The sequence below is a fragment of the Leopardus geoffroyi genome, chromosome C3 (genome assembly GCF_018350155.1).
Source record: "Leopardus geoffroyi isolate Oge1 chromosome C3, O.geoffroyi_Oge1_pat1.0, whole genome shotgun sequence".
In the NCBI taxonomy this organism is placed as follows: Eukaryota; Metazoa; Chordata; class Mammalia; order Carnivora; family Felidae; genus Leopardus; species Leopardus geoffroyi.
This window is the reverse complement of record NC_059338.1, coordinates 136,401,920-136,429,142: the sequence shown is the minus strand read 5'-3', so window position 1 is coordinate 136,429,142 and position 27,223 is coordinate 136,401,920. Positions and strand designations below refer to the sequence as shown.

The window sequence follows — 27,223 nt, the reverse complement described above, 5'->3', positions numbered from 1 at the left end:
AGTGAGGAGCCTACCTGGGATTCTCCCTCTCTTTGCCCTTCCCCCATGAGTGTGTGCACTCTCTCAAAATAAATAAACTTAAAAAAAGAGAATGTGTGAGATATAATCCCTGTCTAGTGGCACACAGTGTTAAACAGTAATCTGTGTGTTTTCCAATATGGCAGTAATTTGGCAGACCACAAGAAATACTTGTCTTCAGTGACACGTTTAGTGTAAAGTACTCTAAGATTTGCACTTTGACAGATGTTGGTAAATTTGTATTTGCAAAAGAAATGTTGTGAAGTCTTGAGAATCATTTTAAAAGGCACTCTTGGGCAAAAAAAAAAAAAAAAAAAAAAAAAGGCACTCTTGGAAGAATAGTGCTATGAAGCACATTTTAAAAAGTCTCCACTGGAGTTTCCAAGTAACTTTAGTTAGAGCAAGTAACTTGCGTTCTTTGATAGAACAAACTGTCATTTAGGAGGGCCCTACATGGCAAAGAGCTGAACATGACATCTAGCCAACAGCCAATGAAGAACTGAGACCTATTGTTTAAGTTTGGAAGTCAATCATGCCCCAGTTGAGCTTTTAGATGGAACCTTATCCCTGGCCAACACCTTGATTGAAGCCTTACGAGAGACCCTGAAGGAGAGGACCCAAATTCCTGACCCATGAAACCTGTGAAATAATAAAAGTATATTGTTTTAAGCCACTAAGTTTTGGGGTAATTTGTTTTGCAGCAATAAATAATACAGGGAGCAATGGAAAATTCCTTTAAGCAAGGAAGATTTGCTTAGAAATTTGGGGCGTGATTCTTATTTTTATAGGATATTTGGAAAGGAAATAAAGTGATTACAGAAAGTTTTAGTTTAGGTGGAATGAAAAGTTTCATAACAAATATCCATTTATAGAAGCTGCATTTGTAGAATAGTACAAAGAAAACCCTTTGCTTATGGATGAGGCAGTTTCCATTCAAGGTATTACTCCTGATTTCTGTAACCTGGGGATGATCATTTAATTAAGAGCTTCATGGCCTACTAATGCCATGATGTATACAATATGGGAACTAATAACAAACAACTTTTATTTATTTAAAAATGTTTAAAAAATTATTTATTTTGAGGGAGTACAAGAGTGTGTGGGGGGGAGAGGCAGAGAGAGAGAGAATCCTAATTCTCCCTCTCAGTGAAGAGCCTGAGGCAAGACTCGATCTCAGGAACCATGAGATCATGACCTGAGCTGAAATCAAGAATTGGTCACTTGGGCACTAGGCGGAGGCCACTGCACAGGTTGGACTTCGCTTGCTTGTGCATCTCCTTTGCAACTATGACTGACAAACCTGATATGGCTGAGATTGAGAAATTTGATAAGTCGAAACTGAAGAAGACAGAAACGCAAGAGAAAAATCCACTGCCTTCAAAAGAAACGATTGAACAGGAGAAGCAAGCAGGCAAATCGTAATGAGGCATGCGCCACCAGTATGCACTGCACATTCCACAAGCATTGCCTTCTTATTTTACTTCTTTTAGCTGTTTAACTCTGTAAGATGCAGGGAGGTTGGATCAAGTTTAAATGACTGTGCTGCCCCTTGCCACATTGAGAACTACTGACAAACAAAGGTGCCTACCTCTCCCATCTGCTTGTCTGACTGGCAGCAAAGGAAAAGAACTTGCATGTTGGTGAAGGAAGAAGCTGGGTGGGAGGACCAGAGAAATCTAAAAACCAAGCTGGTTCAAGGTGTCCTACAGTCTGTAAAATGCAGTTTAATCAGAGTGCCATTTTTTTGTTCAAATGATTTTAATTATTGGAATGCACAATTTTTTTTAGTATGCGAATAAAAAGTTTTAAAACCTGGAAAAAAAAAAAAGAATTGGTCACTTAACCTACTGAGCCACCCAGGTACCCCAAGAAATAATTTTTAAAAAACTTAGTAACTGATTTCTGTCATTTGCTATATTATATATTCTATAATTGTAAATGATTTGTACACAGGTTATATATCAAAATCAGTGAAACATCTTGTATACCTGTATACTTTGTTTAGTTGCTTTATTTATTTGGCTTCTCTCTGCTTTATTTTAGGTCAGCTTGTTTGAAAAGAGCTCCTTTCCTTTATGCTTGTTTTTGAAAATGGCTGGTGCTTTTTTGCTAATGTGTGGCCCTTTCCATATTTCCATAATGGTGACCCTTGATTGAAAAACAATTTTTTTTCCACTCTTGTTTTAAATCTATTAAAATTTGAGAAAAAGAAATTTGAGAAAAGAGATTTATTTTATAGTGATTGCACAGTGCAACAAAAGTCAATTTCCCATACAAAGACGTGAACCCATTTAATCTTGTCATTCTAAAAACACATATTGTTAATATTTCTTAAAAAGTTGAAATGTCCATTGCATTTGTTTCTTCACTGAACAAATACTCACCAAGTACCTGCCATGTGCCATTGTTCAAGGTGCTGGGGATACAGAAGTTAGTTAGACCAAGTCCCCAGGCTGTTGGAGCTTATATTCTAGTCGGCGGAGAGAGGCAGTGAAAAAGTAAATAAATCAATGACCAAGATAATTTCAGATTGTGGTACAGTCTGTGAAAGAAATAGAGTGAAACTGGGGTGGAAGGAGGGAAGGAGAGAGGTGTTATCTTAAGATGAGATGGCAAGGCCTCTCTGAGGAGGCAGAATTTGGACAGAGACTTGAAGGCTGAGGAGACTAACAAGCAGGCCTGAGTGCCTGCAAGGAAGTGTTCCAGGCCTGAGAAACACCAGTTTGAGGGCTTGGGGACAGGGGTGGGGAGGAGTGTGGTGTGTGGTGAGTGTTGAAGAACTGGATGAGCTTAAGGACCCAGAGGACAGTGTTGCTGGATCCTTTTGAGGAGGGGGAGAGAGAGAATGGAATGAAAGCAAAACAGGAATCCATCAGCCCTTAGGCCACAGTGTGAAATTTGGATTTTGATATATAGCAGCATTTAACCCATAAGGCAGAATGTAAAATTTCCCTTTGTTTTTAGGAAAAACTAATTTTATTATATTTAAAATTTGAATGAGAGAACAGTTGTCACTTTATTAAAATTTGAAATTCAAAATCTTGATTGAAATGTAATGTTATATAGTATTATCAAAGATGCTCTTAGAAATCTGATAGCAAGAGCCTGAGAGTTAGAAAATATAATTTCTATTTGTGCTCCCAATTCTCATATTTAATATAGCTTTAGATCTGGGGATAGCTAGAAGTTCATTGTGTTGTTGTCTGTCTAAATAAATTACTATTTCAATAGTTAATAGTTCCTTAGTTTTAAGTGATGTAGTAATTTACCTAAATATTAAGACCATTTAGAATGTTTAAAAATAATCTCCCCTGAAAAGTGGTGTTGATGTGTAATTCTCACATCGGTGACAGATCAACTTTTCTGAAGTTATAGAACATTTCAGATAGTTATAATTATTCAACCATGATTGTATCCTCATAATGTCAGATCATAAATTAAATTTCTTATTTATCCTAATTTCTGTTACTTTATTTAAGCCCAGGATATTAAGATAATAGCCTCAAGTATACTGGAAACACATGCAAGAAACGATAGATGGATTACATAGAAGTTGAAGGAAAGGGTTAAAGCTAAATACATGCATGTTTTAAAAGATTTATCTGATATCATAAATACAGTATAAATAATAAATGCAAATAAATTTAGTACAAATAATAAATTGAACTGAATATGAGGATGTGGTATGGGGTAGTAAATTCTAGGAACAAAAACGGAGCTATTTAAATCAAACATTTATTTGGAGATGAGCTTTTATCAGCTAATTTTTCAGGAAGGTAAATAATTTAAAGTTGTGACTATTAATGATAAACATATTCATAGTTATGTGATAGATATTTATAATTCTCTATAATCTAACATAAAGGTCACAGAGCCCTATTCTGAACAATATACTTCTTTATGCATATGCCTCTTAGGTTATGAGAAGTACAACTGTAGTTCATCAAAATGTGCCCCAAGGCACAATACCATTTTACTCAGTCATTAGTAAGGTTAGCATAATTGCTTAGTATAATCCAAAGAAAATATGAGTACTGACATCAGGGACTCTCCAATTTGTTAGGCAATTGTTCCATAATTTTTGGCACCAAGATAATCCACATGTTGAAAAAGCAATTAATCATTGGTGCTAGTTATCAAGCTGTGATTTTAGCTATTTCCTCCCAAATTTGACCCCAAATGACAGAGTTCCTTATTTTATTTTTGAAATATTCTGATTTCTGAGATTAAAAGTTTAAATATGCCAATCTGGTTATAGTTGAGTTGAGCTTTGTGTTACTAGTTTTCTAAAATAAGTAGATCATAACTTTATATTTACAAAGGTAGATGGTATTTCTTCCACTAATATTTGGATAAAAGGTTTAGAAAAGTTTAGAAACTTACAGACTGGTTACCTCAGAAGAAATTAATTAAAATCCTTAAACTAGCATTTTCGCCCCAAGAAGGTAAATTTATTTGCTGTTGGAACTTGTATCGAAAACAGGCCAAAACAAGAGAACACACAATTAGATTTTCAATTTTCTAACTAATATTTTGCAAACATAGTGATACAGATACATCAGTTACTAAATAATGAAAGTGAATGAAATAAATACCTCATAATAATTTTAACATTATCATCTTTTACTTATTTTATGTAATAAGGATGAATAAAAATAACAGCTGCCATTGTGTCTAATATATTTTCCTATCTTCAAAAAAACAATACCCAAACAATCCCTGCCCTCACATTGTCCACTAATGTATGTCTTTGGTGTTTATAGTTAAAACAATCCAGAAATATAGAAAGAAACCTTGGAAATTCAATAGTCTCTGTTCAGTTCAGTTTATTCAGCTACATGTGGATACAGTGCAGGCTTCGCAATACAAATGAACTCCTCTCTGCATGCATGACTTAGCATCTGTACCTCATCACTCATATAACAGTTTTTGGAAACTCTGAGCCTCTGCAATATGCAGCACTCCAACTCTCAGTTTCTGTGATTCATTGTTGCTTATGCTCTTGCTCTTCTGTGTTTATTTTCCATACGGCTGTGCTGTTAGTCAGTTTATTATTATATTGTGCAATGCAGTGATTTTTCAAAATTCTGAATACCAGGTAGTCCTACTAATTTGTGACAACAATCTTCACACTTGATCCCTCAAAAAGCACATGATGTTTGGTCTCAGAACTTATTTTCCAAATTCAGAAACAATGGAGCACAAATGGCTTCTCTTCCCATTGGTTCTTTGTTCTTGGCAGTACTGCTGATTTCAGAATAACAGCATGTGTGGTATCTTATTGTTAATCAATAAGTAAAACCTGTAGAATGAAGAACTCACTTCATAATTGGACATTGTAACCAAAAAATGGTAGTAAATGCATAAATTCTCAATAATGTATAGCACTGCTGAGTTGTTTTGAACAAGAACCTAGAGATACTAAAACAATATGGAAAATTTGGAACACCCTTGATTCCGGGATCTTGCTGTATGTATTTTTGACTGGTCCCAATCCTCATTCCATATCCACTGACTTCTCTATCTCTGCTCCAGCCTGTGCTTCTGGCTCCAGTCTTATTATTTGGACATTGGGATTAAGTTTTTGATGACGAGTGACATTTCCTGTATAATATCACCAAAGACCTTGAGAAATTATCTCAAAAAAAAAAAAAAAAAAAAAAAAGGAAACTTAACAAAAAACAGACTTCACTTAGAAAATGCTCTTTTCAGCTCCTGAATAGCTCAAGACTGTAAGATAATACTTTGCAGGAAAAGGCAACCCCAATTCACAACTTAGTTTCTGAATGATGGCTGCAATTAAACCCTGATTTCCTAAAAGCACATTAATCTAAATTCGAGCATTTATGCCAAAAGTGATCATGAAAATACATTACAAAGGATCTTGCTTTTTAATAAAGCAAATACATTTACAACAACGTGCAAATGCTCCTTTCTGGGTCATTTTTTGCTGGATTGGACCATTGAGTAGAGGGGACATTTTTGGTTGCCTCTGTAGTATCCATTTAACCTCTCAATGTATAGTGGTCATACATTTTGGGGATTACTAATCCCATTCCTACCTCCCGGTGTGGCCCTAAATTGGTTTAAACCAGTCTCTATATGTAATCTCAGGGGTGAGCTCGTGATCCATTTGACCAGAGTGAACTTAGAATCTTATTTTGACAATCACAAGCAGCTTTCACCCTAACTGGATGGTGTGGTGGGTAGCCAGCGTGAGGGAATCCAGCTTTAGGTTTAGGTCAACATGTGGAAGGCAGAGCTGAGAACCGTTAACAGGAAGCCTAATCCAACTGTGCCTAAACCAAATATGATTCTGGACTCAGGTGAGCCAACAAATCCTTTTTGTTTAAGCAACTAGATTTAAGAAATATATATTTATTTGTTCTGGGGAGAGCATAAGCTGGGGGAAGGTAAAAAGAGGGGGACAGATGATCCAAAGCAAGCTCTGTGCTGACAGGCTGACAGCAGCGAGCCCGATGTGGGGCTTAAACTCATGAACTCATGAACTGTGAGATCATGACCTGAGCTGAAGTCAGACATGCTCAACCAAGCCACCCAGGTGCCTCAGCAATTGGATATTTCTATGTGTATATGTGTATTACTTCCAGTCAAGGCATCATTACTGAAATGTGGAGATTTCTCAAAATGAGTCCAATGAAGTTAGGACTGAAATAATTTCTTTTCCTAGTAATTATTATAGGCATTTTCCATAACACGAAGGTGTCTTGTTTAGGTCATGAATGTCAGATTAAATGTGGATTAACTGTATTTAAATCTTAGAATGAAAGCTCCTAGTATGTTTTCATGGTGACTCGAATGACTCCTTATTCTTTCATGTCAAAAACTTAACCATTCAGCCCTGTCATTGTTCCTAAAGGTATTGCTGAAGACTGTGGCAGTAGATTGTTTTGGCTGCTTGTTGAGTGCAGTCATTTTTTCTTAAAGGGTATAAAAATGGAGGTCAGTTTGAGCCATGTGAAATTGGGGATACCTGCTTTTATACAGAGTTACAAAATAATGGGTACCTGGCTGGTTTAGCGGGATCTCGGGGTCATCAGTTCAAGCCCCACACTGGGCATAAAGATTACTTAAAAAAAAAAAATAATTAAAGGGTTACAAAATGAAACCAAAATGCTAACATATCACATCAACCATTGGAGAATGTATTTGGATACTAGTATTAATGGGCTTCTTCATCTTACCATAGACTACCTCATTGCTAAACCCAATGGAAAACTTTTAGGCTTTGTTTTCCTTGACCTTTTTGGCAGTGTGTCAGGTCATGGGTAAATTACTTAAAAGTTTTCTGCTCCTGTGGTCTCGTTTTCCTCTGCCGATTTTCATATTTGATGTTTCCATGATTTGTCTTCTTTTCACCATCTTCCACAAGTCATTTCATTTGCTCTCAGCCAGCCCTCACCCCCAGATCTCTCAACTGTGCTCTTAGAAACATCAATCTAGTACGTTTCTGCTGTTTAAAACCTTTAAGATCCCACTGCTATTGGGATAAAGTCCCAAATGCCTCTGCAGGATCTATACTCATCTGTTAAAGTCATCTCTTGCTACTTCTTATATCTAACTGGACACTCTCAGGTCTGATGGAATTTCAGTTCTTGAAGGTACTAGGTTCTTGCTCTCTGCCTCTTGCCTTCTACACATTGCTATACTCTCTGCTTATAAACTTGCCTCCTTACTTTGCTTTTCTGGCTAGTCCTCCTGTCTTTTAAATTTCATTTTTATGTCAGGTCACTTCCTCCAGGAAGCTCACTCTGGGAACTCCTCTCTGGTTTAAGTGTTCCTCCTGAGTTTCCCAGCACACTATTTCTCCCTTCCTAATACACACAGGTTCTTGTTAACTTAGCTTTAGCCTCCATGGTAAGTTCTGTGAAGACAGTGGCCTTGTCTATCTGGTTTAGAATATCTGCAGAATAAAATTAGGCCTGTTCAGTAAAGGTACTTGGTAAATATTTGAATACCTAGAAAACCTATGTTAGGCTCTGTCTTAAGTTATTTATTGTTCAGGAAAATAATTTCTGGTGTGATTTGGTTAACATTTCATAAGAACAAAAAAAATCAAATTATATTTTTACTAACGGACTACCAAAAGAAGGTATAGGCAAATTGAAAAGTGGCTCTGATAATCAGTATGGCAGGTAAAGTGCTGAAATTCTTTGACTTAGATAGGCAAGACTCTTTTTTTTTTTTTTTAAATTTTTTTTTTTCAACGTTTATTTATTTTTGGGACAGAGAGAGACAGAGCATGAACGGGGGAGGGGCAGAGAGAAAGGGAGACACAGAATCGGAAACAGGCTCCAGGCTCTGAGCCATCAGCCCAGAGCCCGACGCGGAGCTCGAACTCACGGACCGCGAGATCGTGACCTGGCTGAAGTCGGACGCTCAACCGACTGCGCCACCCAGGCGCCCCTAGGCAAGACTCTTTAAAAAATAGGTTCCAATAAATATTTCTTTCCCTTATATTTAAGAACATTAAAGGATACTAGAAAAATAATGAAAGAACAATTTCATTTTAAAGAGCTTTATTACAGGATGTTAATATTCAGGACACTTCAGAGCACCTTATACTTCTAATTAGATTTTTGGTAACTGGTTTTAAAGTGTTACTTGAGTATTTTTCTCATATTGGCTTTCAGTCAAAAAGCCTACTTAGTGACTGTTTAAGAGATGTTAATTTGATTAAACAGTTTATCTTTAATAACCTGAGACATCAATCCATGGATAGCTTCTATGGTAGTTTTACAGCTGCAAAGAAAAAAACACATCACATAATGTCACAAGAGCTGAAAACTTTCGAAAATGCAAGTACCCCCCATTTCTATCCTTGTACCCCCAATAATGATTTTCATTTCTATTCATACTCCACAAATCACAACAATTTACAGTTTACTCTTCTGATTTTTAACCTTCTGCATATCTTTTAACCATTTCATTACAGTTGACCTTTGAACAATGTGGGGGGTAAGGGTACCAACTCCTCGGCACAGCTGAAAATTCACATGTAACTTTTGACTCCCCCAAAACTAAACTACTAATACCCTACTGTTGATAGGAAGCCTTACTGATGAACAGATGATTAACACATATTTTGTATGTTACCTGTATTATATACTGTATTCTTATAAAAAAGTAAGCTAGGGAAAATAAAGTGTTAAGAAAACCTACAGTCACACTACTATACTGTATTTATAGAAAAAAAAAAACCCATGAATAAGTGGACCCATGTTGTTCAAGAGTCAACTATACTTACTAGAACCTTCACAAGAGAATAACAGTGTAAAATATGATCTACAGTAAAACCGTGGTTTGCAAGCATAATTTGTTCCAGAAACATGCCTGTAATCCAAAGCCCTCATATATCAAAGCGAATTTCAAGAACCATTGACTCAGTTGTGATCATGCGCTGTTTGGCATCACATACTACTCGTATTGCAAGACATTGCTTGCTTATCAAGTTAAAATTTATTAGAAATATTTGGTTGTTTTGCAAAAACAAGTTACTTGCAATCCAAAGTTTTACTGTAATTCATAAGTTAATTTTATTACTTATCAGAAGTTTTGGGGAAAGTCCTGTTTTGGAAGGTGACTGAAATTATATATGTCATAATTAAAGACTGATTCTAATATTACATTAAAATCTGTTATTCCTTATTATTTATTATTTAGAATAAAAAAGATTTTAAAGAATCCTATACTTTTTTTTTCTGAAATAATCACCAAAGGTCAAAGTTACAGTGGGTAAACGACTTAAATTTTAGAATTGATAAAAAATTAAAAGAAAAAAAAAAAATACAACCCAAACAAAACAAAACAAAAAAACAAAAAACCCACCAATATTCGGAAGAGATATGATTCTTATAAAGTTACCCAAAACAGGAAAATTCTCTACTTTTGTACTACTATTTGTTTCCTTCCTACTTTTCTTCTTACATAATTGGAGACATTCCCATTGTGAAATTTTTGCTTCATAAGAAACTGAGATATAAATGTAGATAAAATTACAAATCACAGACAACATCTAGATTAGCAAAAACATACACTCAGTGCAGGTACCAAAAATGAGACCTAATATCAAAGAAAAATGTAATTTTTATCCAGGCCACCAGCCCTATGTCTTCTAAAAATTCATGGAAAAGAAAGGAATGAGATGATTTTAACCCAAGATGGCTCCCTCCTAACACACTTGGCTTTCCCTTCTCCTTCCTATTGACCAGTCCAGTTTTTCTGCATACCAAAGTGTCAGTTTATAGAGATGTCAACATAGTTTTCCATTCCTCTCTGCTTCTAATTATCACATTAAAAGTCAAACCTTCGTGAAAGTAAATGTTATTTAGATTTCTTCCCAGTCCTCTATGTATCTGAAGGGCCACCTGATTATTTTGTAAGTTATCAGAGAACACATTCTAGGTTTGTTCCTAACAAATTTTTGGGAGTGAGATTTGGGATACTAAATTACTGTATTAAGGATAATTTCAGAAGAATCACTTAAGAGAGATGCAATAATTTCTGTGATATTTAGGGGTTTGAAACTTCATAAAAATGTGAAATTTGATCAATTTAAGAAATCTCAACATAAACCCTTAACAGATGAGTAAGATAGAATAGATTGGGATGTCCCTTTGCAAAAATTTTTTCTTTAAAAGATGCAGTGATGGATTGGTTTTCTTTGTTATACTTTCTAGCTAAATCTAAAAAAGGTGACTGGGAGTTTTTCATTACATTACCTAGATCTTTAAGCCTTTAATGTTTTAACTTGAATTTTCTAGGTTCAAATGTGCATTTGACAACTCCTGAAAGTCTCAAGAAATTAATACTCAGGTACAATTCTAAGTTGTAAATAAGTTGAAAAGGAATTTGAATCCTACTATATATAATGTGTAAATTTTGAAACAAAAAGAGGGGCAGGAATAGATTTGCTCTTACCTGTCTCTTGTAGCTTTGGCAAGTTTGTCTTCTGACTTTCTGTCATGTGTTTCTAAACCCAACATGAAACTCCCTCGTCCCAGCTGGGCTTCTGACTGTTCTAATTTTTCAGACAAATCAAAGACCTGACCAGTGGTATAGTCTGCATTCTGTAGGGAAAATGGTATTGTGTCAGTGTGTGTGTATACATACATACATACATACACACACACACACACATATATATATATATGAATTAATTTTTTTCTATTTAGAACATTTCATTTACAAAGAATTCTACCATGAAGTATAAGTAGATAGTGAAGAAATCAAATTTATTTGTAAAAAACTGACTCCAAAGTTCAAACAGTTCAAGTTTAGAGTTTTCCCCCTTTTATAATTTAAAGATTAAATTTGGAATTCTTTTCGACTCCTTAAATCTATTATTTGTTATTATGAGAGGCTTTAAAGTACACAGGTCTGAGTCTCAGGTCTGGCCTTGCTGCAGATTAGTCGGAGGCTTTGGGAAAACTCCTTTACTTTTCTGGACTTTCATTTTCTGAAAATGGAGGAGGACAGCAGTAATTTCTACATTAAGGCTATTTATGAAGATTACATTAAGTGATGTATCTAAAGTAACATATATAAAGATCTTAGGACTGTCCATGGCACCTGGTAAAGGCTTAATAATTGTTAGCTAATTTTATTTGTTCTCATTGAACTTTCAGAATTAGTACTTAACAACAGTTTTTAAAAAATTTGTTTTAGCTTTTGTGATTATAAAATTAATAGTTACTGCAGAAAATTTGGAAAATGCTGAACAATATAAAGAGAAAAGGAAATACCTATAATCCCTCCACCTAGCTATAACTAGTTATATTTTAGAATATTGCTGTATGCTTGCTTAAACACCTACATTTGGTAAGTGCTACATACACTGTTTTTTCTGTTAATATTTTATACTTTTTAAAAAGAAAAATTTTAACAGTTACATATGTAACTTAAGCGTTAAACACTTAAGCATTTTTATGGGATATCTAAAATACAAAACAAATTTTCACAACGATGAGTTATGAAGTACATATTCTATTTCATTTATCTTCAATAGAAGAGAATGAAGATTAATAAAAAATTTGGCAACAATATGTTACTCTATTTACTCAGACTGTAAGACATGTACATGAAATACAGTTCATCCACCAAACATGAAGTTATTTGCCGTCATCAGTCACTACACAGGTTCCTTTACAAGGCTACCAGTTCTTCCAATGAGTTTATAGGCTGATAATATTTTTTAACGATGCAATTATATTCACTTTGTCTAGATCTAAATGGTTTAGGACACCAATACATTCTCTGCCCCCAAAGATTTGAAAACTAAGGTTTGCAGACCACTGCACATTTGGAATATTTATCTCAAGCCTTAAAAATGTAGGATGGCAGCAACAGTTATACTGTTAAAATGACATAAAATGACATTATATTTCAAACACATGGAATGAGTATAGGGAAGTAATTACTTAAGTCAGAAAATTACTTTCTTCTGTAGTTTTTAGGTTATATGCTTTAGCTGGGGAAAGAGAGGAGTTGAACATATATTTATAAAGTTTTTGTTTTAAATGCTGCAATTTACCATATATAAAACCACAAGAGGAAATATAATTTAATCTGTACTTGATTATTAATATCCTCAATACATGCAATGCTAGAATACAGGGATAGCCATTGGCTGAGTATGTAGAAGAGCTGTTTGCCTTTACACAAAGATTTAGATTGCTCTGGTCTTTAGTGTTTACTCCCCCTGCTATCATGTGTCACTTCTGGCTGTTATTAGGAAACTTGCCTATAAGGAAATAACTCCATATAAAGCATTTAGCAGTGTCTGGCACAAAGGAAGCACTTAATGAAAGTATGCTATAATGATCACTCTGCTTCCTTCTAATTTGCTACTTCTGATGGCTGAGGGTAAGAAATAAGAACAGGGGCGCCTGGGTGGCTCAGTCAGTTAAGTGTCCGACTCTTGGCTTTGGCGTAGGTTATGATCGCATGGTTAGTAGGATCGAGCCCCATGTTGGGCTCAGTGGTGACAGTGTGGAGCCTATTTGGGATTCTCTCTTTCTCTCTGCCCCTCCTCTGCTTGCACTTTCTCTCAAAATAAATAAACTTAAAAAAAAAAAAAAAAAGAACAGAAGGCTTGTCAGAACTGTATTTAAAATCATAGACACTTCTCCAAAGAAGACATCCAGGTGGCCAACTGACACATGAAAAAATGCTCAACATCACTCATCATCAGGGAAATACAAATCAAAACCACAATGAGATACCACCTCACACCTGTCAGAATAGCTAACATTAGCAACTCAGGCAACAACAGATGTTGGCAAGGATTTGGATAAAGAGGAACCCTTTTTGCACTACTGGTGGGAATGCAAACTGGTGGTGCAGCCACTGTGGAAAACAGTATGGTGGTTCCTCAAAAAATTAAAAATAGAACTACCATACGACCCTGTAATTGCATTACTAGGTATTTATCCAGAGGATACAGGAATGCTGATTCGATGGGGCACATGAACTCCAATGTTTATAGCAGCACTATCAACAATAGCCAAAGGATGGAATGAGTCCAAATGTCCATCGATGGATGAATGGATAGAGAAGATGTGGTATATATATACAATGGAGTATTATGCGGCAATCAAAAAGAATGAAATCTTGCCATTTGCAACTACGGGGATGGAACTGGAGGGTATTATGCTAAGTGAAATTAGTCAGAGAAAGATAGATATCACGTAACTTCACTCATATGCGGATTTTTTTTTTTTTTAATTTTTTTTTTCAATGTTTTATTTATTTTTGGGAGAGAGACAGAGCATGAATGGGGGAGGGGCAGAGAGAGAGGGAGACACAGAATCGGAAACAGGCTCCAGGCTCTGAGCCATCAGCCCAGAGCCCGACGCGGGGCTCGAACTCACGGACACGGACCGCGAGATCGTGACCTGGCTGAAGTCGGACGCTCAACCGACTGCGCCACCCAGGCGCCCCTCATATGCGGATTTTAAGAGACAAAACAGATGAACATCAGGAAAGCGAAACAAAAATAATATAAAAACAGGGAGGGGGACAAAACATAAGAGACTTTTAAATATGCAAAACAAACAGAGGGTTATGGAGGGGTTGTAGGAGGGGAGAATGGGCTAAATGGGTAAGGGGCATTAAGGAATCTACTCCTGAAATCATTGTTGCACTACATGCTAATTTGGATGTAAATTAAAAAAAAATAAAATTAAAAAAAAATCATAGAAAATATGCTCAAGTGAGGCCTTTTTCCTGTTAACAAACAAATGTTAACAAACAAAAAATAACAGTAACCTATTGAGACTTTATTATATGCCAGGCACTTTGCTAACTACTTATTTACATAAAGAATTTCATTTAGGGGCGCCTGCCTGGCTCAGTCGGAAGAGCATACTGACTCTTGATCTTGGGGTCGTGAGTTCCAGTCCCGTGTTAGGTGTAGAGATTACTTAAATATATAAAACTTAAAAAAAAAAAAAAAAAAAAAAGAATTTCATTTAATTCTCAGGGTACTTCCTGATGTAGGTACTATTATCCCTGAACCCAAGAGAAGGTTCAGGCTCATTAAACGGCTTTCTGAAGGTCACATAGCTGGTGAAGTGCCAGAATTTTCTTTTTTCTTTGAACTGAGTTTATTTCATACCAAATTTTGTGGTTTAACCATTATGCTATACTGTACAATATGAGGTGGCCTGCTTAAAAGAAAGAAAAAGAAAAAGGAAAGCAACTGTTCCTGACCAAGCTGTAAAATACCTTTCTAAGTATGTTAGGTTTTAATGATAATTGGAAAAGATTCAGTGACTTATTTTATTTTTTGCTGCCCAGCATCTGCTATTTTAAGTTAATGGTATTCTGATTTTCTTCTGGGGATAACCCTTCCTAATTCTTAGTCCATGTGCTCCTGAAAGAGTTTTTTCTACCCCAGCCTAACAGTGAAGTATATAACTTGGCGCAGCCACTCTTGGTGTTCATTTCCTTGGCCCGGAACAGGTTTAGGGATGGGAATGTGACCTAAACAAGGCTCAGACACAATGAGGTTTGGCCTGGGGTTATGCGTGAGTGTGTGTATCTAGATGTTCTCTTTTGAAGGGGAAACTGAGGTGCTGGGAGGTCCCAGGTTAATGCTGACATCTTATTTTCAGCCTGAAACTGAAGCTAACTGATATGAAATCAAACCTGACACAGAAAGACCAAGACTTAATAATAATATATGAATGCAAACTTGCTGTGCCTGAAGTAAGGCCTACTCCTGGACTTTGCATCTTACAAGATTTACTTTTTTGTTTAGCCCAGTTTGGTTGGGTCTCCTGTCACTTGTAACTGGAGTCCCAACTGAGACACCTGACAGAACAAAAAACAGTATTTGTATTTTTCGCTCTGGAAGTCTCTTTAAGGCAGGGGCAGATTTCACCCGCAACTGACTGCTTATATTTGTCATTTGGACTAAGTCTCAGTAGTATATGACAAAGACCTTGGCTTGGCCTAGTATCCCAATCTAGGTCTGGTCATACAGAATCTGGTATCAGCCCTGATATCTTGGCCAAGTCAGGTATAGCCTTTCTACGAAAAAGGGTTCCAGATATTAAACCACTTATATAGCTTAGATAAAATTCAAATGCATCCCTTGGAAATATAGTACTTACAGTAAGCAAGCTAGAGGAACTCAGGGTATTCACCCAGTATTTATTCCACAAAAGCTCAAGCAATTTGCGATCCAGTGAGGATTTGAAATATGAGACTTCTAAGGCATAATACCTACAAAACAAAAGCACAAATTTAATAAGTAAAAACAAAAACCAAAACAATTCAACCATATATAAAAGTTATGGCCAAATTTAAAGAATTACATTTTATATCTAAATAGTTATGTTTTAGTTTTTAGTTCAATAGAACAATCAGTAGCCACAGGTTCCTTACGCTTCTTTTAAATCTTCTGTTAACTACACTTTCTTGTGTTATATTTCTTCCCATTGTAGAGCCCAGAAAGTCCCCCAAGCTAATCAACAACCAATCAGAACTTCTGAATGACATATGTTTATCTATGTTACTGAATGTTATCTATGTCTGAATGACATATGTTTATCTATGTTATTGAATTCATAAATTCTATCCAATAGCACATAAACTTAAAGAATTGCCTCTCTAGGGTCAACGATAATTTTTGATAGTTTTTAAATATACTGAAAATGACATGTGGATTTCCCATTTCTCCCTTTCTAATCTCCTAATTAGGACCTACTACTTTTTGTGAAAGCAAATTTTAAAGCAGAGTCCTTAGAGTACCTTAAATTCTGCTTCCGAAAGTGCCTAACTTATAATCAGGGAGAGCAAGAAATATGAAAAATTTGGTTGAATGTATGAAAAAACATATTTTTTAAAGTAATAAATAGGTTCTGTATATTAGTAAATACAAAGAAACACAGGGACTTCTTTACCTTCAGGAGCCTATTACTGTAGATGTGGTATGGATACACAAAAAATTAAATATGTGTGCTGAATAACAGGAAGTGATGCTATAGTGCATATATAAAATTAATCACCTACTAATTAAATATTAAATGAGTACTCTTAGTGTAGACAGAACTGCCAGAGAAGCCCCAGGAAGAAGGCAGGACTCAGAGTAACCCTTTCATGAGTCTATGGTGTGGATATGTTAACAGCAAAGAGGGCATTAGGCAGCATCCACTTACAAACAGGAAAGCCACAAAAGGAACGGTAAGTAAATCACTTTGTCTGGACAGTTAAGCCATAGCAGAATAATGTCCAGTTGGTGGAACACATTACATAAAAGATTAAGAATTTTAAACTTTATAGGTGGGGGGATGGGTTAAATAGGTGATGGGGATTAAGGATTGCACTTGTGATGAGCACTAGGTATTATATGTAAGTGCTGAATCACTAAATTATATATCTGAAACTAATATAACATTGTATGTTAACTAAGTGGAGTTTAAAAATAAAAACTTAAAAAAAAAAAAAAAAAAGAAATTTAAACTTTATCTTCTAGATAGTGGGGACTCCTGGAAGGTGATGGATATGGCCAAAGAGGTGTTTTACAACAATGATATAGCCAAAGAGGTGTTTTAAGAAAGCTGGCTGTGGTAGGATGTCTTACAGAGAAACTGTAGGCAGGAAGACCACAAAAGATACTATTGCAGTGCAGCAGATGTGAAGAGAGAAAGGCTCAGGCTCAAGTTAGTTGTGCAATTAAGTGAGGGCCTTTTCAACATTAAGATACCTGTGCAGATCTGAAGAAGGACAGGACATAGCTAGTGAAATGTGGAAGTGGAACAGTGTATTTTTTGAGCACCTGTTATTTCCTGTGTACTTTACATATATTCTCATTTAGTCTTCCCTATAACCATACAAAGAATGCATTTATTATTCCCAGTTTATAGACAAACATTTACAGAGAAAGCCTTAAAGCTAGTAAGTGGCAGAGAAAGGAAGAGAAAGGATATGGAAAGTTGTATCTATTATCAAAAGCCTCAGTTTTATTTTTACATCCAGACTGTAGACACTTGAGAGTATTTAAGAAGTGAAGTGCTAGGTGGAAAGGTCAGCTTTAGAAAGGAGGGGTTGTACTGCTGATACTTGAGGAAAAAAGAGATGAGAGGATGAACACAGCAACAGATACTCCAATTTATAAAGGATGGAAAATAAGGGAACTCAAACTTGAAGTTTTAGAATAGGCTTTATGTTTTAAAATTTATGGATCACCTTAATGTAATTATTGTTTTAATTCCATAGGCTGATGCAATGAAAATTTTTGTTTAATATGTAGTGATTAGCTGCAAATCTCAGTAGCAGAGTTGAAAAGAAGAACATTCAAAATTACTTGTGGAGCTAAATCCTCATCTTCTGTACAGGAAGTCAATAATAGATACTGCCTAGAACTGAAAATCGAGAAGTAGCACTATCAGCATGTTGTTTGAAGAGATGGGGTAAATACTTACAGGAATATCTATAATAATAGTTTAAGTGACTGTCTCTGGGGGATGGGAAAGGGAATGGTACAAAATTGTTTTTCGTAGTAAGTTTCACAGAACCATTTTACTCTTTAAGCCATGTTCCTGTATAAATACTGACAACATACAAGCTTATTTAAAAACACTTTGTGTCCTATTTTCACTAAAATTCTTTAAAGTTGAAAATATTTATTATCTACATTATATTCTATGTTTAAAACAGACTTTGGATGTGCAATATGTTGTGGGATTTAAAATAGGAAAGAAAAAAGATCAATATAAATTGCAAATAATACCTCATCACCAAATAATTTAGGAAATGGATCTGTAAGCAGCCTGCTCCAAACCCCTGCTCTTTCAACTTGGGACAAGTAAGCCACTCATTTGCCCTATGAAAAAGTTTACTCTCTTATTTAGGAACTGATCCTAAAAACATCTTTGAATATCTTAGCAATTCCACGCTCAAAATTCTAGGCTCTAGCAATGAAGATAGCTAGAAAGTGGCTGTTCTTCTCTGATGGACTCTTATTTCAGTAAAACAGGAAATGCAGGTTTGTTTAGATACAGAAAGCATAGACTGCTTCAGTCTTTGTTTCAAAAGCTGCAGTTGGTGAAAACAGCAGTGTAGGTATTAAAGGTGTAAGCTTTTTATACCACTGTAACTCAATATAAATGAAAAAAAAATTGTTACTCTGAAAATGAAAGTATCACAGCAAAGGTGTTTCCATGCTTAGGAGCAATTCTCTCAAACAGGAATGGTTTAAATTTTTTTCAATAGGGCAAATTATGTGATTTAATCCCATGCCTCTAACTGAAAAATAAAAAAGAATATATTTTTTTATAACTATGTCAAAGATGACAGATATATTTAAAAACTCAATTTTAGAAATTCTAGATTTTTCTAAGAATTTCTGAACAGAAAAATAAGAGTAGTAGTACATGGGTAGTCATGGGTATTCCTAGAAGTTAAGATAGGAGGTATGGAGAAAATGGGATACTAAATAATCATTTAAGTAACATTTTTTGGGGGGTGGGGGATGCCTACCCTTCTGTGTGCCATGCCCTGTTTAAAATGTTAGGATAGGGGCGCCTGGGTGGCGCAGTCGGTTAAGCGTCCGACTTCAGCCAGGTCACGATCTCGCGGTCCGTGAGTTCGAGCCCCGCGTTGGGCTCTGGGCTGATGGCTCAGAGCCTGGAGCCTGTTTCCGATTCTGTGTCTCCCTCTCTCTCTGCCCCTCCCCCGTTCATGCTCTGTCTCTCTCTGTCCCCAAAATAAATAAACGTTGAAAAAAAAAAAATAAATAAATAAATAAAATGTTAGGATACAGCAGTGAATTAATTCTAGTGTCATGAAATTTACATTCTAATGGGGTCAACAAGAAGGAAAAACTTATCAGATGGTCCTAAGTGCTAAGAAGAAATATAAAGCTGGGAAACTGAAACACAGAATGACAGGAAGGTGTTATATTAGACAAGAGGACTAGTGAGCATTCTCTCTGTTAAGGTGACCCGTAAACAGATATTCCATGATTGAAGTAGTTAGTGAGCCATGTGGAAATAAGGAACAATTTTCCTGGCAGTGGGAACAGCAAGTGCAGAGGCCCTGAGGCAGATATCTGCCTGGCGCTCTGACAACCCTAAGGAAGCCACTATGGCTGGACTGGAAAAGCAAGGGTTTTGTGATAGGAGATGAGCTCAGAGAAGTAGTAGGGGTCAGATCACATAGGACTGTGTAGTCCATGGTAGGACTATAGATCTTATTCTTGGTGATACAGGAAATCATTCTGGAGAAGGAGGAATGTGATCTGACTTACATTTTAACAGATTCAGTTTTGACAAAAGATCTTTAAAGGGGTGAAGGGCAGAAGCTGGAAGACTAGTTAGAAGGCTAGTAGTAGTAGTTAGAAGACTAGTTAGAAGGATCCAGATGGTGTTGGCTTGGGTCAATATTAGGTAGCAAGATATATTTAGAAGATAGAGAACACTGTTTTTATTGCTTTAACACTTCTAAAAACTTAGATATAGGGGCGCCTGGGAGGCTCAGATGGTTGAGCGTCTGACTCTTGTTTTTGACTCAGGTCATGATCTCATGGTTCAAGAGTTTGAGCCCTGTATTAGGCTCTGTGCTGGGAGTGTAGGATTCTCTCTCTCTGCCCCTCCCCTGCTCACTCACTCTTTCTCTCTCTCAAAATAAATAAATTAACATTTATTGAGATGTAATTCATATACTATAAGATTGACTATCTTAAAGAGTATATATAATTCATTGGTTTTAGTATGGCTTCTTTAAATTTTGGAGTGAAATGTTTAGGAAGAATTTTTGCTAAATGGAACTTGGGTACTTTGAGGGCTTGTAGACATGCTAGTGTCAGGCTGGCCCTGAATACAACTTCTCTCAACTGTCAATTTCATTAATGAGCCAACTATCTTGTACACTGATATGTTTATGGTTGTGTGAAAGGCAAATAACATGTTAGGTTAAAACAATTATTAATAAAAATTTTAAACATTATCCTAAATTTTATATTCTTACTGCAGTTTTAAAAGGTATTATGAAATACATTTCATCTGAACCTTTATTCTCATCTGTAAAATTAGGGGCTTAGACTGGATGATCTCTATGGTTTCCTATGACGACTTTGGCATCAGATACATTTTAAAATTACTTACTGTTTGCAGTGTACACCAAAGTCTTCTATTTTATTAAGTGGGATAGTCTGGTACTCAGAAGGTCCTTCATCAGGGGGTTTATAGCCCTCAACAAAAATGAAGAAAAATAAAAGGTTTAAAAAAAACATAGAAACATGTTTCCTATGAAGCTTTCCATTTATGGAAACATTAATTTTGGGAAGCCACATATTGAACTTAAACATTCCAGTTAAAAAAAAAAAGTATATTGCTTTTACTCTCCCTCAACCCCATTTGGTGGCTGATGGCTGGATTTTCATTTTTTCTTGTCCTTAGGTGATATACACATATGCTAATATCTATTTCAGATTGCAGAGAAGGAAACTGATGTTTTTAGCTTGTTTGTCTAGTTCCTGTCAGAATGCCATGGGCATACAGAGACTTATTAACAAATGAAGACTACTTTTTAGTAAAGTTAATAATATATAGCACATGACAGTGCAGAGCCTGCTTGGGAGACTCTCCCCCCCCCCCCCCCCCCCCGCCATTCTTCTCCCACTTGCCCGTGTGTGCAGTCTTTCTCAAAATAAATAAACATTAAAAAACAAAAAATACATAGCATAAATATGTTGTTTTTTGCTAAGGACAATTTGTGGTAGTTAGACTGCTATTTTGTAAATATTTTTAAATTGTTTTAGGTCAAAACAAGATATTAACCATAATATGACTTTAAAAATAAGTCATTTAAAAATTACAAGGAGTTAAAATTTTAAAAATTACCTTTGGGTATGTCCTAAAGGCTCCAAGATTCACCTTCCCTGCAGATATTGTTCTTGTTGGGTCAATCTACAAGAAAGATATATTTAATATATATGTAAATACTTCATTTGTTTAAATGTTATAAAGTTAGAAATACATATGTATATATAATACTACATGCATGCACACACACAAACACTGATTAAAATAAACCAAATAATAGAAAAAATAAGGAAAAAAATAACCAAACATGATAAAAAAGTTCAATAAAGTGGGTAAGTATAGAAATCTCATAGTGAATTTAGAATTTAGATCTAGTTATTATACTATTTAAGAATGTTATTTGAAGATTTGTTTAGCCCTTTTTCAAGTTTCCTTTTACTAGATGAACAATTTCAATCTTTCTTATGGTAACCTGGATTGCATCTAAAACACTGAGCATAGCAAGAGCTGCTCTAGCAATTCCTGACTTACTCAATTCAGTCAACATTACTGAATGCCTATTATGTGCAGGGAACTGAGACATAGGTGCTGTGATCACCCTCATCCTATAGAATAGGACAAGAGATGCAGAGTAACTTGTTCAAAGTCCCAGCTTATAAGAGGTGAAATTCAGATTCAATCCTAGGCATACTGACACCAGATCATTGCTCTTTACTATAGTTGTTCTCAGTATACTTGCTTTAGTAAATCTTTGTGAAGAACTTAATTAAGACTGGTTGCAAAAATACTTACTACTACTGCTACGAATGGTTCCTGGAACTGCTGATTGAGCATCTGAGTACTAACGTCTATCCCAGAAAGCCAGCAGCCATAGCCAGGATGGCTATGATACCAGCCAATTGCATTTTCAAGGCGGCCAACCTAACAAAGAAGAAGGCAAAGAAGATTGAGGTTTCTGTTTAATTTTAGAAACACCTGTAATTTGTCTGTTTACATAGCATTATGATAAAGTAATAGCATGCAGAATAGTTCATAGCATATGCTGCTTTCAGGTTAAAAAAATTTTTTTGGCATATATAATACCTGAAACATAATACCTGAAGCATAAAATTAACAAGAAGTACAGTAAGGTTATTTAGTCTCCCTCCCACCTTGTTTCCCTCAACTATCCTGTTCCTCAGCCCATATGTTACCACTATAACCAGTTGCTTACATACTTATCTTGCAGATATATTCTTTGCATAAATGTAGATTAATACAAAAACAACAGTATACCACATACAGTGTTCTATACTTTGTTTTTTCACTCAAAATATTGTGGGGTTTGTTCCACGTAAATAAAATATATAGATAACTACTTTTTAATTTTTATTTTTCTTAAAGGCTGGCTTGCAGTTCATTGTATGGATATATCATAATCTATTTAATCAGTTTTATATTCAGGAACATTTAGGTTGTTTCCAAAATTTTGGATTTAAACATACATCTGATACTGAGTTGAGAATTAAAAAAAAATTTTTATGGAGATAAAATTGACATATAACATTGTATTAGTTCAGGTGTACACCATAATGATTCAATATATGTATATACTGCAAAATGATCACTACAAGAAATGTAGTTAACATTCATCACCATACATTAGGTACAACTTTTTTTTCCTTATGTTGCAAACTTTTAAGATCTATTCTTGAGTATAAGAATTTAATTAAAAAAAATCCATGCTAACCTCGTATACATCTTACATAGAAATTGTTGAAAATAACTTAAATATAAACTTTAATGTAAAGAGGATAGTTTTAAGTTTAGAAACTCAAGAGTCGCCATGAGACTCTTATTAGAGTTACTAAACTTAAAGAAACAACGTTTTTACCTGTTTGGCGTTTTCTATATATGCAGCCATGTACTCATATGCAGCAGCCTGAGCATTTACTCGGGTTTCAGTGCCCTCTACAGGCAAAGCAAAACTGTCCATAATGATCATGGTTTCACCATCCACCTTTCCCAGCATTAAGCCCATCACTTCTAAGTTGCCTCCTGATCTGGCATGCATCACCATTTTCAATAGAGCCAATGCTGAGATTTTGCAGTACTTAAAGTAATGGTGACTATAAAACAAAAGCACAGTATAATTAACTTTCTTTTATAAAACACAATTTCAAAGACAGTTTTTGTGAAGATAACAAGTATTGAAGGAATTTACAGTGATGGGAGGGGGAGAAAGATTGTAGAATATGGGAAAGAAAAAGGAAGCAGAAGTTGCTGCAGGGGGCTGGAAATGATAAACATGTCAGAGTCCTGCAAAGTATTTCCTTTCAGGGGAATGGAAAAGTATGAAAATCTTTTTAAATATGCTATTCAAGTAGAAAGGAATTATATGACCAGTTCAGTAGGCTTTTTCTCCATTAATTTTGGAATCACCAAATCTCTGATTCTGACTTTAGCTGGATGGCTGTGCCTAAAGATTCTCAGGTCTAACTTTCTGGCCTTATGGTTAAGAATGTGGACTCTGACATCCATCTGCCTAGGTTTGAATCTTTGCATTGCCATGCTAGCTGTGGCCTAGAGAACCACTTCATGTCTGTGCCTCAGTTTCCTCGTCTTTAAATAGGAATATTTCAGAGTTGTTGTTAGGAGGAAATAAAGTAAGTGAAATAATGTATATAAAGTGTTTAGCTTAGTGCCTAACATGTACTAAAACTTTATAAGTGCTAGCTGTTATTAGTCTTAACCCATCTTTTACAGTACTCTTAAAAATCAGTGTGTTGAAGGGTGTGGTTTCTTTCTGTGTTATCTGCTTCAAAATTGAGAATGTAGCTCTAGTATCTTTAGTTCAGAGTTTGTCATCTGTGGATGTGACTAAACTACTCTTCACTACAATTACATTTTCCCATCTCACTGACACAGCCCAAGAGAGCTAGGATGAATATAATTAATTAGAGTCACAATCGGACAGTAGGGGAAGCAGATAATTTCCAAATATTTAATAGGCTACAGCAACCTAAAATGCATAGCCTGCTCTAGAAGTAAGCAGACAAGCAGTCTTTGATAACTAGTCTTTAATAAAGTGGTCAATGTTTCTGAGAAGCCTTTTTAAGATGTCTGCCCACAGGTTTCAATCCCAACTGAAAAATTTGGAGACCTGGTATTGGGTGTCCAGACGTGAATTAAAATCTTGGCTCCCCCATTTACTGGGAAAAAGAAAAAAAAGACAGTTACTGTGCTCCTATTTACATACATTGTAGACCATTTTTTAATACATTATCTCATCTAATCTTTATGACATTACCATAAAGGTAGGTCTTAATTCCTTTTTACAGATAAAAAATGAAGACACATTAATTTTCTAGGGCCAATTAACTAACTAGTGACAGTTATGAGGTTTGAACTTCAGTCTATTGTCACTTAAGAGTTCATTGCCTCAGTGTGATCATGAAATAAGTTACTTATACTTGCTTGTTTTCTTATATGCAGAAAAGTAATGAAAATACAGTACTGCAGGGGCACCTAGCTGGCTCAGCTGGAAGACCATGCCACTCTTGATCATGGGCTTGTGAGTTCGAGCCCCACGTGGGGTGTAGAGATTACTTAAATTAAAAAAATATAGTACTGGGTTATCATGCAGATTAAATAATATATGGAAATTCCTAGCTCAGTGCTCAATCTGTATTAAATACTTGATAAACACGGCTGAATCTGAATACTGACAAGAGTTTGCCCTTGTAAAAAACTGAGAAAGATGGAAGAATTTTGTTGTTGACACTGTTGTCTTTTCTATCTTTCCATTTGACAGACTGCTCTTTTTACTCTCTCCCTAGCATAATCTGCTTTCAGGAAAGGTAAGTGCTGTGGGTAAACAGTCCTTGACTTGTCATCATTCCCAGGGACACAGGGCTTTTGCTAAGGGGCAAAGAGCTTTAAACTCTATTGATATAATTCCTAGCTTATGTGAACTGATGAAGTAATATTTTGGGAGACTGGGTGGACCCTCGTTTCTGAAACTGTTATAGCAATCAAAAATTGATTATAGATCTCTAAAAGATGGCTCATAGTTATTTTAGAGGCCCTTGGGCTGACTTAGTTTTTGAAGACAGGTGCAGTCTCCAGTCTGAGATCAGCTGGTCCTAACCAGGTGTATTATCGACACAAGGCTTAAGGCAGAGTGCGGCATATATATGATAATACAGATACTGAGAATTGACAAACCAAAAAATCGCTTGTCGTTTTTCTCTTACATGCTCTGGAGGCAAACGGGTTAAAGAGAGACAGAAGGGGGAGTCAAAGCAAGCCTGCCTAGAGGGCCTTTGGCTCTACTTGCGGAGACAAAAGGTGGATCAAAATTTCTCGGGCGCATATTCTTCTCCCTGCCCATGAAAACACAAGCTCTCCACCCTCTGCAACTCCCACTCCCTCTGGGTGTCCTAAACTCCCGCCACCCCTTCCCTCCCCTGCGTCTCGCCAGGGACCTCCTCACTCCTTAGTCCAGGGCTTCGCCGCCAGTATTTCCTGCTGCTGTTTCTTGTCGTATTTGTAGATTTCATCGATACTCTGGGCTTCCTGCATGTTGTTGGCCAATTCCCAGGTTTTCTGAGCCATACCACTCCCGGACGCCGCCATTGCGAGGAATCGGAGAAGTTGTCGCCTCCACAACCAAGACGCAACTTTACCTCGCTGGGTTCTCAGGTGTGGGTTTCGGACCCTCCCGAGCACAGGTGCAAACTCGTACTAGTCTCTCGAGGCAGCCATGACACCTAAAACCGGAGGTGAAGTCGGTACAGACCATTCGCGGATGGCGGGAGGGCTTCCGGGGTGCCACGATATAAATAGCGGTTACATAATAGAGACAGAAGAATCTTCTTGTGGCTGAAATGAGAATATATTACCTTAAAAAAATTTTATGTATGAATAGAACAAACACAATGATCGGGCATGGGAATGGTATAGCCTTCCGTACCGGAAGAAGGGCACGTTAACGTTATGCTAGAATCTGGAACCGGTCCTCTTTGTTCGTACTGCGCAGGCGCGGCCTCCGCCATGTTAAAAATGGGTAGATCCATGAGATAGGATGGGAGGAAACTGTTTTCATGTGGGTGTAGGTACCTCAAATAAAATGTTGAAAACCTAAAAAATAAGGATGTCTGTGAAAAACTTGAGATATAAGTAGTTCTGGATGCGGGCTAAGACGAAGTTAAACATGGCATTCTAGTTGCAGATGAATTGCTGCACTTGCGTAAAATCCTAAGGCTTCTTTGGTGGGTTGGCGCTACACTTCTGTAGCAGGGTGTTTTCTGGCATTCCGAAGAGGCTGTGGAGACTCGTGGAAGGCTATGACCGTGTATTCTGACCTGTTTGTAAAAATTAACATCTACAGGAGCTGTTCGTGTTCTGAAATTCTAGTACCCAAGTCTTAACATTAGTTACGGCTTAATAAGCCACTCCCTGTCCCTGAGGCCAAAATAATCTCAACAACTTTTCTTCCAATAGTTAATACAATGTTTAATTATTTTACTTATTTTCCTGTTTTAGGTATTTTTCCTTCTTCACCTCCCAACTCCATTCTAGATTTCAAGTTCCAAAGCCTAGGTACCAGGTTTGTGTTCCTTGTTTTATCTCTAATATCTAATGCAGATGTTCAGTAATTTGTTTTGCCTGGGGTGAGGGGAGGGAGCGGAAGAATAGGATCACACCTCAATTCTCCAGCTTCATCTTTATCTAATCATCCTGAAATTTAGCATATGTGGTTAGCATTGCCTAAAATACTCTCCCCCCCCTTTATTTTTTTTTGTCTGGGGGCCCAAATTAATCTTCAAAAACAGAGCTCAGAGATCTCTACCATGAAATCTGATGATTCAAGGTTCTCTAAATGTACTGTAGGTGCTTGCATAACTGTTACATTGCATTGTAGTAATGTA

The 27,223-nt window shown here is 36.2% G+C and overlaps 2 protein-coding genes and 1 long non-coding RNA gene across 7 annotated transcripts; 1 reads left to right on the top strand and 2 right to left on the bottom strand.

Annotated features, from left to right (window-relative positions):
- The first annotated feature begins 1,278 nt into the window (after positions 1–1,278).
- Positions 1,279–14,407, top strand: LOC123586115 (thymosin beta-4-like). 2 transcript variants are annotated; one of them, XM_045455026.1, is made up of 3 exons: positions 1,279–1,457; positions 2,770–2,771; positions 14,394–14,407. In XM_045455026.1, exon 1 carries the CDS (start codon positions 1,306–1,308, stop codon positions 1,438–1,440), a length of 135 nt encoding a protein of 44 aa, XP_045310982.1. In that variant the 5' UTR covers positions 1,279–1,305; the 3' UTR covers positions 1,441–1,457; positions 2,770–2,771; positions 14,394–14,407. The 2 variants fall into 2 exon arrangements, with proteins under 2 accessions (XP_045310982.1, XP_045310983.1); XM_045455027.1 differs by lacking the exon at positions 2,770–2,771.
- LOC123586116 lies at positions 3,602–8,211 on the bottom strand. Its single transcript, XR_006706606.1, has 2 exons — positions 7,047–8,211; positions 3,602–5,320 (listed from the first exon to the last, which is right to left on the bottom strand). It is a non-coding gene; the product is annotated as an uncharacterized LOC123586116 (long non-coding RNA).
- Positions 8,542–26,315, bottom strand: COPS5 (COP9 signalosome subunit 5). 4 transcript variants are annotated; one of them, XM_045455021.1, is made up of 9 exons: positions 26,266–26,315; positions 25,786–26,174; positions 23,185–23,419; positions 22,104–22,232; positions 21,390–21,455; positions 20,652–20,737; positions 15,657–15,768; positions 10,960–11,108; positions 8,542–8,781 (listed from the first exon to the last, which is right to left on the bottom strand). In XM_045455021.1, exons 2-9 carry the CDS (start codon positions 25,926–25,928, stop codon positions 8,697–8,699), a joined length of 1,005 nt encoding a protein of 334 aa, XP_045310977.1. In that variant the 5' UTR covers positions 25,929–26,174; positions 26,266–26,315; the 3' UTR covers positions 8,542–8,696. The 4 variants fall into 4 exon arrangements, with proteins under 4 accessions (XP_045310977.1, XP_045310978.1, XP_045310979.1 ...); XM_045455022.1 differs by having other exon boundaries at positions 25,786–26,290; XM_045455023.1 differs by having other exon boundaries at positions 25,979–26,272.
- Positions 26,316–27,223: the final 908 nt, after the last annotated feature.